Here is a 12,343-nt window from a genome sequence, read left to right on the forward strand (position 1 = left end):
ACCTCACAGTTGGTGAGGATTAAACTACATACACACACACACACACACACACACACACACACAGATATGTACATGGCACTTATATGACCTATTGTAAATATGCCATAAATGGTAGACTTTCTACATTTCATCAAGTAGAAAGATTAGCAGATATACAGAGCATTTGAATAATATGCTACAGGTGTTAGCATATTATGTACCTGTTTTACAACTTTGTATACTTTTTCCTTTTTTAAAAATTTCAGTTAGATATTTATGAAAATTAGTCATGTTCTGGATTACAAGGCAAACTTTTAAAAATTCAAAATAATAGCATTCGTAGGCAGCAGTCTCCACTCAGTCTAATAAACAATAAATCAGTGGCAAAAAAAAGATGAGTCACAAGTCATTTTATATAGCTAATAATTGAGAAAAATCTTAAGTACCCCTGAGTCAAAGAAGAAGTCAAATTGAAATTAGAAATTACCAAGAAATGAAGAGGAAAATACTTCATGCTAAAACCTATGAAATATGGCTAAAGAAGAAACTGATAACATGGAAATAAAGGCAGTAAATGAATTACTGCTCAATTTAAATAACAAGAACAAAATAAGCCAGTGGAAAATAAGAGGATATAATTAGTACAGGTAAGTTCAGAAATAAATAAAATAGAATATAAAATAGTGGAAAGGATATATAACACTAAAAGTGGATTTTGGGAGGAGTTAAAGATGAGTGAAATAGAAGAAACCCTGTAAAGCCGGGCTAAAGGAACAAAACACAAAAAGCATGAATGGAAAAGGAGACACATTTTAAAGAGACTATATACAGCGCTTTGCTTATACTTGAAAAGCTAGAGGAAATGGATAATTTATGAGTGAACCGTTAATGAATCAAATTGATACAGAAAGATGAAGAAAGAATGAAAAGGCTTAACAAGAGAAGAAAATTTAAAATACTCAAAAATCTTTCATCTAAACAAGCACCTTGTGATCTGAATTCTAGCTGACTTTCCAAGGCTAGATAAGTTGTTTTTCAAACTATTCTAGACCATATAAAATTAGCATAAGGTTAATTTAAATCCGTAATTTAAAATACTATAAAAATTTCAGTCATATTGTGATTTCTTTCATAAAAATTTCACAGGAGATACTGAGCAATGAACAAAGTAGTAAAATTAATAAAATATGAACAGGTAGGGTTTATGGCAGGAATGGAGGATGGATCAAAATGAGAAACTATGGTAACTGACAGCATCAGCAAATTAAAAGAAAAACTGTGGTTATATTTTATCATAAATAGAGGAAAGCAATAGAATGGGAAAGACTGGAGATCTCTTCAAGAAAATCAGAGATACCAAGGGAACATTTCATGCAAAGATGGGCTCGATAAAGGACAGAAACAGTATGGACCTAACAGAAGCAGAAGATATTAAGGAAAGGTGGCAAGAATACACAGAAGAACTATAGAATAAAGATCTTCATTACCCAGATAACCACAATGGTGTGATTACTCATCTAGAGCCAGACATCCTGGAATCCGAAGTCAAATGGGCCTTTGGAAGCATGACTACGAACAAAGCTAGTGGAGGTGATGGGATTCCATTGAGCTATTTCAGATCCTAAAAGATGATGCTGTGAAAGTGCTGCACTCAGTGTGCCAGCGAATTTGGAAAACTCAGCAATGGCTGCAGGACTTGAAAAGGTCAGTTTTCATTCTAATCCCAAAGAAAGGCAATGCCAAAGAATGCTCAAACTACCACACATTTGCACTCATCTCACACGCCAGCCAAGTAATGCTCAAAATTCTCCAAGCCAGGCTTCAACAGTATGTGAACCAAGAACTTCAGATGTTCAGGCTAGATTTAGAAAAGGCAGAGGAACCAGAGATCAAATTGCCAACATCTGCTGGCTCATTGAAAAAGCTAGAAGAGTTCCAGAAAAACGTCTACCTCTGTTTTATTGACTATGCCAAAGCCTTTGACTGTGTAGATCACAAAAAACTGGAAAATTCTTCAAGAGATGAGAATACCAGACTGCCTTACTAGCGTCCTGAGAAACCTGTATGCAGGTCAAGAAGTCACAGTTAGAACCGGACGTGGAACAACAGACTGGTTCCAAATAGGGAAAGGAGTACGTCAAGGCGGTATATTGTCACCCTGCTTATTTAACTTATATGCAGAGTACATCATGCGAAATGCCAAGCTGGAATCAAGATTGCCGGGAGAAATATTAATAACCTCATATATGTGGATGACATCACCCTCATGGCAGAAAGTGAAGAGAAGCTGAAGAGCCTCTTGATGAAAGTGAAAGAGGAGAGTGAAAAAGTTGGCTTAAAGCTCAACATTCAGAAAACTAAGATTATGGCATCCTATCCCATCCCTTCATGGCAAATAGATGGGGAAACAATGGAAAGAGTGAGAGACTCTATTTTCTTGGGCTCCAAAATCACTGCAAATGGTGACTGCTGCCATGAAATTATAAGACACTTGCTCCTTGGAAGAAAAGCTATGACCAACCTAGGCAGCATATTCAAAAGCAGAGACATTACTTTGCCAACAAAGATCCGTCTAGTCAAAACTATGGTTTTTCCAGGAGTCATGTATGGATGTGAGAGTTGGACTATAAAGAAAGCTGAGCACCAGAGAATTGATGCTTTTGAACTGTGGTGTTGGAGAAGACTTGAGAATCCCTTGGACTGCAAGGAGATCCAAGGATGCAAGGAGACATCCTAAAGGAAATCAGTCCTGAATATTCATCGGAAGGACTGATGCTGAAGCTCCAATACTTTGGCCGCCTGATATGAAGACCTGACTACTTGGAAAAGATCGCGATTCTGGGAAAGATTGAAGGCAGGAGGAGAAGGGGATAGACAGAGGATGAGATGATTGGATATCATCACCGATTCAATGGACATGAGTTTGAGTAAGCTCTGGGAGTTGGTAATGGACAGGGAAGGCTGGCATGGTGCAGTCCATCGGGTCACAAAGAGTCAGACACAACTGAGCGACTGAACTGATGCATTATCAAAATGTGCTATAAAGTCATTTAGAAGCCACTCCTAAAAAATTTTTCAAATAAAAGGAAGATACCTGAATGTTAAAAATATTTACTGAAATCTGAGTAAGATTTTTAAATGGTGAATTATGAAATCATTCCTATTAAAATCAGGAATAAGATCACTGTTGTTAAAATATTATTTTGAAGTCGATTCAAGCTAACAGTAAGATAAAGAGAAATGAGGTCTAATTATCAGGAAAGAAAAGACAAAATTATCACTACTTATAGATTATATGATTACATACCCAGGAAATCTATAGGAAAAGACTGTTAGAATTCATAGGATAATTGGATAAGGTGGTTTCATAAGGGGTATGTATTATATAAAATAATACTAGTACTAGCAATATTTGGTGTTTAACTCATGGCAAATCAAATAACAAAAAAGCCAGAAATCAATTTGATACAAAATGCACAGGGCCTTTTCTTGGCGGGGGGGGGGGGATAGAAAATTTGATCGAATTATTCCTTACTGGGTAAGATTTTTACTCTATTTCAAATTAATATAAATGTAATACAGTTACAGTTCTATGTATATATGAGAATTTAACATAGTTCAGTGAAAAAGAAATGTTTTAATTAATCATTCTGCAATTGGTTATTTGTATGAGAGTCAATTCAGTTAAACCACTCATAGTATAAAATAAAAATTCTAAATGAATTAAAAATCTTAATGTAAAAAGTAATTTCTGATACAAGCTAGTGAGTTAAAAATCATTTGCGTTTATCACTTCTTTCTCTTAAGACCTCATTGTGAAGTGATACTTACAAAAAAACAGTTAAAACAATGTGTTCTGACAGTGTCACAGAATGAAAGGGAGCCAGATCAAGATTGTAACAAATTTCTGGAAGAGGAAGAAATCATGGAAATTAAAAATGATTACTGAAACATAAAGTCCTTAAGACTTCCTAGGTCTCTTTTCAGGTTACTTCTTATTTAAGAAAAAAATACTAGGGAATTCTCCGCTAGTCCAGTGATTAGCTCTTGATGCTTTCGCTGCCATGGGCCCATGTTCAGTCCCTGGTTTGAGAATTAAGATTCTGCAGACGTCATGGTGCAGCCAATAAATAAATAGTAAAATACTAATTTTGAAATTTCTCAATAGCCTTTGAAATTATGTGGGCTACCTTAAAGGGTTTGGAAACCAGAATTGTGAATTCATGCTCTGGGCCAGGGGTTAGCAAATTGCTGCTGTTTTTGAAAACAGTGTTATTGGAACACAGTCATGTGCATTTATTTCTGTATTGTCTGTGGCTGCTTTTGTGCTACAGCAACAAAGTCAAGAAGTTGCAACAGAAATCATATCGTTTACAAAGACTTATTATCCAGCCCTTGCAGAAAATTATCCAACCTCTGTTCCAGGTAATTTTGGTGGCCATCTTGGAAATTGCCCTCACTTGGAATGGATTTTAACAGAGTCCAGCCAATGAATGTAGCCTTTTACAGAATGTAAAGGACAGGAAGACTGATTATCGCTATCTATCTGACTTTAGTGGAAAAGAGGAAGAGAAGTTGAATGGAGAATAAATACCTCTATTGGTTGTTAAATAAAGAGAAAAGAATTAAAAATAGGTGAGGTGCAGAATTACTTTTTAAAATCTGACTTGTTAAAGTTTCATATTTCTTGAGATTTTTTAGTTCTTCATTTTCAATTATTATTTCCTTTTAAAAAATTTCCTGTCCTAATTAGAACTTCTAGGATTATGATATAACCGTAGAGAATCCGTATCATGCTTTGCTTTTGATTTTAAAAAGAATGCCTCTAGTATTTCGATATTAAGAATGACATTTAATGTTGTTGGCAACTTCTCTCTGTTTCCAGTTCAATGAGTTTTTATCTTGAGTAGATAATGACTTTTTCCAAATGTTTGTTCCTTATTGAAATGATCGTATGGTTTTTCTTCTTTAGTGTTTTAATGAAGTGAATGACACATATATATCATCCAGTGCTAAACCATCTTTGCATTCTTGGAGTAAACTCAGCTTGATTCTGCTATAGTTTCTTTATACTTTTGTGTTTTATTTCCTGACACTTTGTTTAGGATATTTGTGTCAGTATTCATAAGTGATATTACCCTATGATTATCTTTTTCACAGTACCTTTGACTTTTATATCATGACTATATTACCCTCATAGAATGGGTTGGGGAGTATTTCCTTGATTTTTATTCTTGGAAAAGTTTGCATAAGATTGGAATGATACGTTTCTCAAATGTTTGGTAGAAGGTGTTTATAAAACCATTTGAATCTGGTATTTTTTTGAGTTGGACAGAGGAAAGGGGAAACATTTAACTCCTCCAGCTTGCAGTAGTTGTAGAACTGTTAAGATTATCTATTTCTTCTTGAGTCAATTCCCCCCACCTTTGAATGTTGTTCACTTTATATGTTTGGGATCTTGTCTGTCTCTAACATTCAATCTTTTCAAAAAACCAACCTTTTGCTCTTTACAAAAAGGTATACAATGAAAAGGAAGGCATCTTCTCAGCAGAGCTGAGACTTTTCCAGAGGCAGTCAGTGTACTTTTGTATATCCTTTCAATGACATTTTTATCTTTTTCAGTTCAGTTCAGTCACTCAGTCGTGTCCAGTTCTTTGCAACCCCATGAATTGCAGCACACCAGGCCTCCCTGTCCATCACCAACTCCCGGAGTTCACTCAAACTCATGTCCATCGAGTTGGTGATGCCATCCAGCCATCTCATCCTGTCGTCCCCTTCTCCTCCTGCCCCCAATCCCTCCCAGCATCAGAGTCTTTTCCAATGAGTCAACTCTTGCGTGAGGTGGCCAAAGTATTGGAGTTTCAGCTTCAGCATCAGTCCTTCCAGTGAACACCCAGGGCTGATTTCCTTTAGAATGGACTGGTTGGATCTCCTTGCAGTCCAAGGGACTCTCAAGAGTCTTCTCCAACACCACACTTCAAAAGCATCAATTCTTTGGTGCTCAGCCTTCCTCACAGTCCAACTCTCACATCCATACATGACCACAGGAAAAACCATAGCCTTGACTAGACGGACCTTTGTTGGCAAAGTACTGTCTCTGCTTTTGAATATGCTATCTAGGTTAGTCATAACTTTCCTTCCAAGGAGTAAGCGTCTTAATTTCATGGCTGCAATCACCATCTGCAGTGATTTTGGAGCCCCCAAAATAAAGTCTGACACTGTTTCCACTGTTCCCCATCTATTTTCCATGAAGTGATGGGACCAGATGCCATGATCTTCATTTTCTGAATGTTGAGCTTTAAGCCAACTTTTTCACTCTCTTCTTTCACTTTCATCAAGAGACTTTTGAGTTCCTCTTCACTTTCTGCCATAAGGGTGGTGTCATCTGCATATCTGAGGTTATTGGTATTTCTCCCGGCAATCTTGATTCCAGCTTGTGCCTCATCTAGCCCAGCGTTTCTCATGATGTACTCTGCATAGAAGTTAAATAAGCAGGGTGACAATATACAGCCTTGACGTACTCCTTTTCCTATTTGGAACCAGTCTATTGTTCCATGTCCAGTTCTAACTGTTGCTTCCTGACCTGCATACAGATTTCTCAAGAGGCAGGTCAGGTGGTCTGGTTCCCATCTCTTTCAGAATTTTCCACAGTTTACTGTGACCCACACAGTCAAAGGCTTTGGCATAGTCTATAAAGCAGAAATAGATGTTTATCTGGAACTCTCTTGCTTTTTCGACAATCCAGCGGATGTTGGCAATTTGATCTCTGGTTCCTCTCCGTTTATCTTTTTACAACCCTTTTATTTTTTATTAAAACAGGATGAACAGTATGAGACATAGCGATCCATACTCTGTTTTCTCTCTTCTTTTTTTTTGTTTTTACATCAACCTCATTTTTTTAATGCCAATGTAATATCCCACTGCATGGATGTATCCTGTTTAATTAAAAGTAGTTATACTTTTATACCCAGTAAAAACCTTTCCCATTTGTTTGACATAACCTAAGAACTTGATTTATTACCCCATTCTAGTAATAGACAGTTATTTCAGAGGTCCAACAGGCCTTCCATGTGCCTTACCCTTTCACAAATAAGTCAAAATTAAAATGTTCGTTGCTCTATAATAGCCTCCTTGGAAGAAGGTATATTCCATTTAAGTATTTCTAATTAAAAGCACAACTCTTTTGTATAATTTAAATGCCGTATAATGTTCTTAAGCATTTAAACCCCTGTTTCTTTTATAATTCACCCTAATGTGTAGCATAAGCAATAGACCCCACTTTATGTTTGCTCATGGCGGTCCTGTTGCCCTTGCCGTGTATTTAAAGGCCATCTTCTGACGTGTTTTTGAGATGCAACCTTTATTATGACTAACTTGCATATACTTCTGAAATTTTAAAAAAAAAATGTGTTCCCTGGGTTGATCTATTCATCTGCCAGTATCATAGCTTTTTAAAGCCTTTTTATTTGTAAATAACTTTGTACTTATAAAAGAGTTAGAAAAATAAGAGAGTTCCTGTGTGCCCTTCAGTTAGTTTCTCCTAATGTTAACATCTTGTATATCCACAGTATAATGACAAGAACTAAGAAATCAGCTTCCTGATACAGCACAGGCAACTTCATACTGGGTTACTTGTAATGGGTCTTGCTGCTCCCTGCGTATTTTCCCTATTTTGCTTTTTTTTTCAGTTGTCTAGCTGTAGAAAACAAAATAAAAAAAAAATTTATATAGTGTTTATATTGGGACCATGTAAAATTAACTCAGGGAGAAATGACATCATGATGATAGTGAATGTTTAGTACACAAACAAGATATGTCTTTCCATTTGTTGAAATCTACCTTTGTGTCTCTCAGAAGTGTTCCATAGTTTTCCTCATACGTGTTTTGAACTCTTTATTCAGTTTATGCCAGTTTTTTAAAATTATAGATAAGATCTTTTCTTCCATTTTATCTTTTTTCTGGTTTCTCTTTGTACATGTAAAGGAAAGATTTCTATATGCTTCACTAAATTATCAGATTATCTTGTAGTAATATTTAGTTGATTCTTTTGGATATTCTAGTTATTTAATTGTACCCCCGCCAGTAGTATTCCTTTCTAATTTCATTCTCTGTGTTGACTGATAAAATGAGTAAGACTGGTAAAAATGGGGCTTTCCCTGACTTTAGTAATATAGTGTATCTAGTATTTCCTCATTGGGTGGTGCTGGCTTATGTGGAGCTGAAATATATTGTGTTAAAAAAGTGTGCTTTTATATCCAGTATTTTCAACAAGAATGGGCATTGAATTTTTAAAGCGTCTTTTCATCACCTTTGGCATGATAATATTTTTCTTCTGTGTAGCTCTATTAATGTGTTGAGTGATATCAATTTTACAGCAATGATTTTTGTTGTAAATTTTAGATTTTCCTTCTCTTTTGGTTAGTTTTGATAAATACTTTCTAGTAAATTATCTGTTTCATTTAGTTTTCAAGTTTGTTTACATAGACTTGAGCAAAGTAGTCTTTTACGATTCTTTTCGGTTTTTTTTGTATTGATATATTCTTCTTTTTTCATTACCATCTAACAGTACTGACAAGTACATCTTTTTAAAAATTCATTAAACCAGAATAAAAGCAGTTTAATTTTTTTTAATCCCAAACTTCTTAATTTATAATAAAGAATCTTTCAGATTTAATTTTAATTGAGTATCTCTTACCTACCTAAACTTTTCTGCCTCCTTGCATTGATTTCTTAGGATCCTTGGGAATTTGTTTCTAGTGAACATGTGGATAAAGGTCTAAATAACAGTCCTTTTACTTTTTCTCCCCTACCTTACTTTTAAGGGATGAGAATCTCTTTAGTGCACACCCTGACTCCCTGGTAACTCAGAAAGAATCCACCTGCAATGCAGGAGACCTGAGTTCGATCCCTGGATCAGGAATATCTCCTGAAAATGGGAATAACTCCCTTCTCCAATATCCTTGCCTGGAGAATTCCATCGACAGAGGAGCCTGGCATGCTACAATCCAGAGAGTTGGCTCCCAAAGAGTTGGACAGGACTGAGCAACTAACCCTTTCACTTACTGAAAAGCATATTTAGATCTTTGTATATTCTCAGTAATGTGAAAGATTCAGAGATTTTTCCCATTTCATCAGATAAATTTTGAGGTTTTTTTTTTTTTTAATGATGCTGGGTGATTTGCATTTACAATATATTTGGTATGAAATTCTTGTGATTGTTTAAAAGGCTTTCTAAAACAAATTTATTATTTTTAAAAAATTTTGCATTAAGCAATTTTGACTTAGGTATGGCTGCAACATATTAAAAGGACATAAAGCAAAGTATTACCTCAAAACATCTTATTTTTCTCATAAAATTATATGAAAACATCCTGCTTTCTAAAGCAGAAATGACATAAGTGTTTTGATTCTGGAGGGAGAGAAAAAAAAAATGATGGGATGTTTTAATTGTCCACCTAAAGGGCTGAATTCTTTTTTGCTCCAGTAAAGAGCACTTTTAGTAGTCTTTTGCCCAGTTTGCCCATCTGGCTTTTTTTTTTATTGTGTATGGTTATAACCTCTGTGTCTTAACATAATTCCAGTAATTTTCTCTGTCCCTGTATTATTACTTTTTCTCTTATTTATACTATTTTAGTGGGAAATTGCCTGTTAGGCTTTTATTTGGAATGAGGAATTTTAGGGCGTACGTTACTAAACGCTGTCAGATCCCACCTTTGTCAGATGGTGTTTCATGCGCTGCCTCTTTGTAGACATGCTTATTAGTGGTGCGGTATAAAACAGACAGGGCTTCCCAGGTGGCTCAGTAGCAGAGAAACTGCCTGCCAGGGCAGGAGACGCAGGAGAGTGGGGTTCAATCCCTGGGGCAGGAAGATCCCCTGGAGGAGGGAATGACAGCCCACACCAGTATTTTTGCCTGGATCATCCCATGGACAGAGGAGCCTGGTGGGCTGCTGTCCATGGAGTTGCACAGAGTCAGACACAGCTGGGCATGCGTGTACACAAAACAGATAAGTGATCCCTCCTGTGAATTTCTCCTTTGTTTCTGATATACCTTCTCAGTCCTTTTTCAGAAGAGTTCACCTCTTGTCCATTGGTCAGAGGACTGAGGCTTGTAACACTAGATTAACATTAGGTCTTACTAAGGAAGTTAGGTTTCAAGTGTATTTTCGTGATATAACTTACACAGGACTTTTATTTTTAGACCATTCTTTTGTTTCTCAATTCTAACTATATCCCTGTAAATTATATTAAAAAGGTAGTGAATGTCCATTTTACAAATGGTGAAATAAATTAAATTAAAATTCAGGGACAAAGGTAAAGGCATGACCAAGACTGAAATTAAGACCCATATTTCCAAATACAAGTCTAGTGCTCATTCTTTTCAGTCATGAAGGTTTTTGAGGGTGATCTCCACCACCCAGGGCTCTGTTTCCTCCTCAGTTGACAGTAGGTTGCACTAAATTTATCGTTCCTAGCTGTTGGAGAACAGACGAGACCTATGTCACTTGATTTTCCTTGTTAGTGAATCCCTTCCAGTTGCTGAACCACAATATTGTCATGACTAGCCAGTGTTGTAATTTGTCTGCCTTATTTCGTATAGTGGATTTTTACTGCAGAAACATTTTTTTAATGTCCAGATCTATTAAGTATTGCTTGAGTACAAACTTTGTTATACTTTTTAACTCCTAGAGATAGGTAGAGTTTTATTTATTCCATAGAAATTAAACTACAAAGAGGATCTGGGTCTTTGGAACTTTGTTAGTCTGAACACAGCTTCTAGCATTCTCTAATTCTTCAGGCCAAGGACCTCTTATTACCTGACTATCCTGTCTATCTTTCTTTTCTCCCCTCTTCTTTCATGGTAATGTAATTAATAGCCAGGCTCTGCTTCACTTCTCTTTGACAGTCTCTACTCCTAAAATCATCCGTTTTCTTCAGGTGTCTTTCAGCCTCAGTGTGAGCACAGTGGGTCCCGTGATACATATCCCATAGCGTGGCCTATTATATTCATCCTTTTGGATAAATGTACTAGAATTTTATATTAGCAATTATTATCGTCTTTCCAGAAGATTTGAAGTCTCAATCCAATCCTCTCCCTTGTGTCTATTTTGTTAAATGACCGCTTTCTTAATGAGGCCTTGTTGGAACTTCATATTTCCCCATGGATAATGTTTAAGACTAGCCTTTTATCAAATGAAAAGTGGTAGACTGCAATACTTAATCTCATTAATCCATTTGGGCTATAAAATTGTGTGACTATTGGACAAAATCCAGAAATAAATTAATATGACCAATATAAATATATTTCTTATCAATAACTGTATTTCCTAAATCTTGTCTGTAAGACCATTTAAAATATCTCTGAAACCTTGAAAAAATTCTAACCTGATAGAAATCTTACCCACCTGTGAAAAGGCAGGTGTTTTTCAAACACTACTGAAGTTCTCTTCTGTTTTAAATCTTGTTTGTCTTTAATTAAAACCCCGGTATTTCATCTTCTCAGAAAGATGCTGCCACTCGCAGGATGTTGTTTTGAGACTGAAACTGCTACATTAACACAGCTCTTATTAAATGTCTCCGAGGTTTTGTTTCTTTATCCCTTTCTTTGTAACAAGCAGCCACTCTATTTTTCATTAGTGAATTTCAAAATCCTTTTTAACCTTATAGGTCCAGGGGTAGCCAAGGATGGCTGCAGCTTCATATGATCAGTTGTTAAAGCAAGTTGAGGCCCTGAAGATGGAGAACTCAAATCTTCGACAAGAGCTAGAAGATAATTCCAATCATCTTACAAAACTGGAAACTGAGGCATCTAATATGAAGGTATCAAGACTGTGACTTTAAATTGTAGTTTATCCGTTTTTATTCCATGTTTCTTCCTGTAAACTTGGGGTTAGACGCTTCACTTACTTAGAAGTGTATTTTTTAAGTTAAGCAGTAATTTGTAAACTCTTTCTTGCAACAGTTAACATGGATATTTCCAGTCCAAATGTGTTTAATTCATCCAGCAAATCATATAAAGAAAATGATTATAAAACCACAGTGACTAAGTAGTTAGTCCTTAGTTATTTTTAAGCTTAAAAATGAGAGACCAACTTCACCATCGCTATAGTGAGGCTGGGGGTCCTGTGTGATTCTAGCCTCGCAACTGTAGGATTAATCGTAAGGATTAAAACAGATTGTAGTCCCATCCCCAACCCCCTCAGATCCTGTCATCACTTATGTGCTGCAGTGACAGACCAGCAAGAAATGTGGGGCGACCTAATGAGAAGAGTCCTGAAGTGAAGATTAGTACCTGATTCTGTTTCTGGTTTTGCGATAAACCGAGCTACAGACTGTAGGGTGCCCTTCCAGAATTAAATTGCTT

At 36.1% G+C, this 12,343-nt stretch overlaps 1 protein-coding gene across 4 annotated transcripts in view; it reads left to right on the top strand.

The window, feature by feature from the left end:
• The window catches only part of LOC120861004 (adenomatous polyposis coli protein), a 131,489-nt gene that overhangs the window by 40,191 nt on the left and 78,955 nt on the right, over positions 1-12,343 (top strand). For 3 of the 4 annotated variants that reach the window (XM_040236709.1, XM_040236711.1, XM_040236710.1), the window contains exon 2: positions 11,647-11,799. The exons of the other annotated variant lie outside the window; for it this stretch is intronic. In XM_040236709.1, coding sequence (XP_040092643.1) covers positions 11,665-11,799 — 135 coding nt within the window. In that variant the 5' untranslated portion in view covers positions 11,647-11,664. The remainder of the gene's footprint in view (positions 1-11,646; positions 11,800-12,343) is intronic. 4 annotated transcript variants of the gene reach the window in all.

Source organism: Oryx dammah, unplaced genomic scaffold (assembly GCF_014754425.2).
Source record: "Oryx dammah isolate SB20612 unplaced genomic scaffold, SCBI_Odam_1.1 HiC_scaffold_11210, whole genome shotgun sequence".
Taxonomy (NCBI): domain Eukaryota; kingdom Metazoa; phylum Chordata; class Mammalia; order Artiodactyla; family Bovidae; genus Oryx; species Oryx dammah.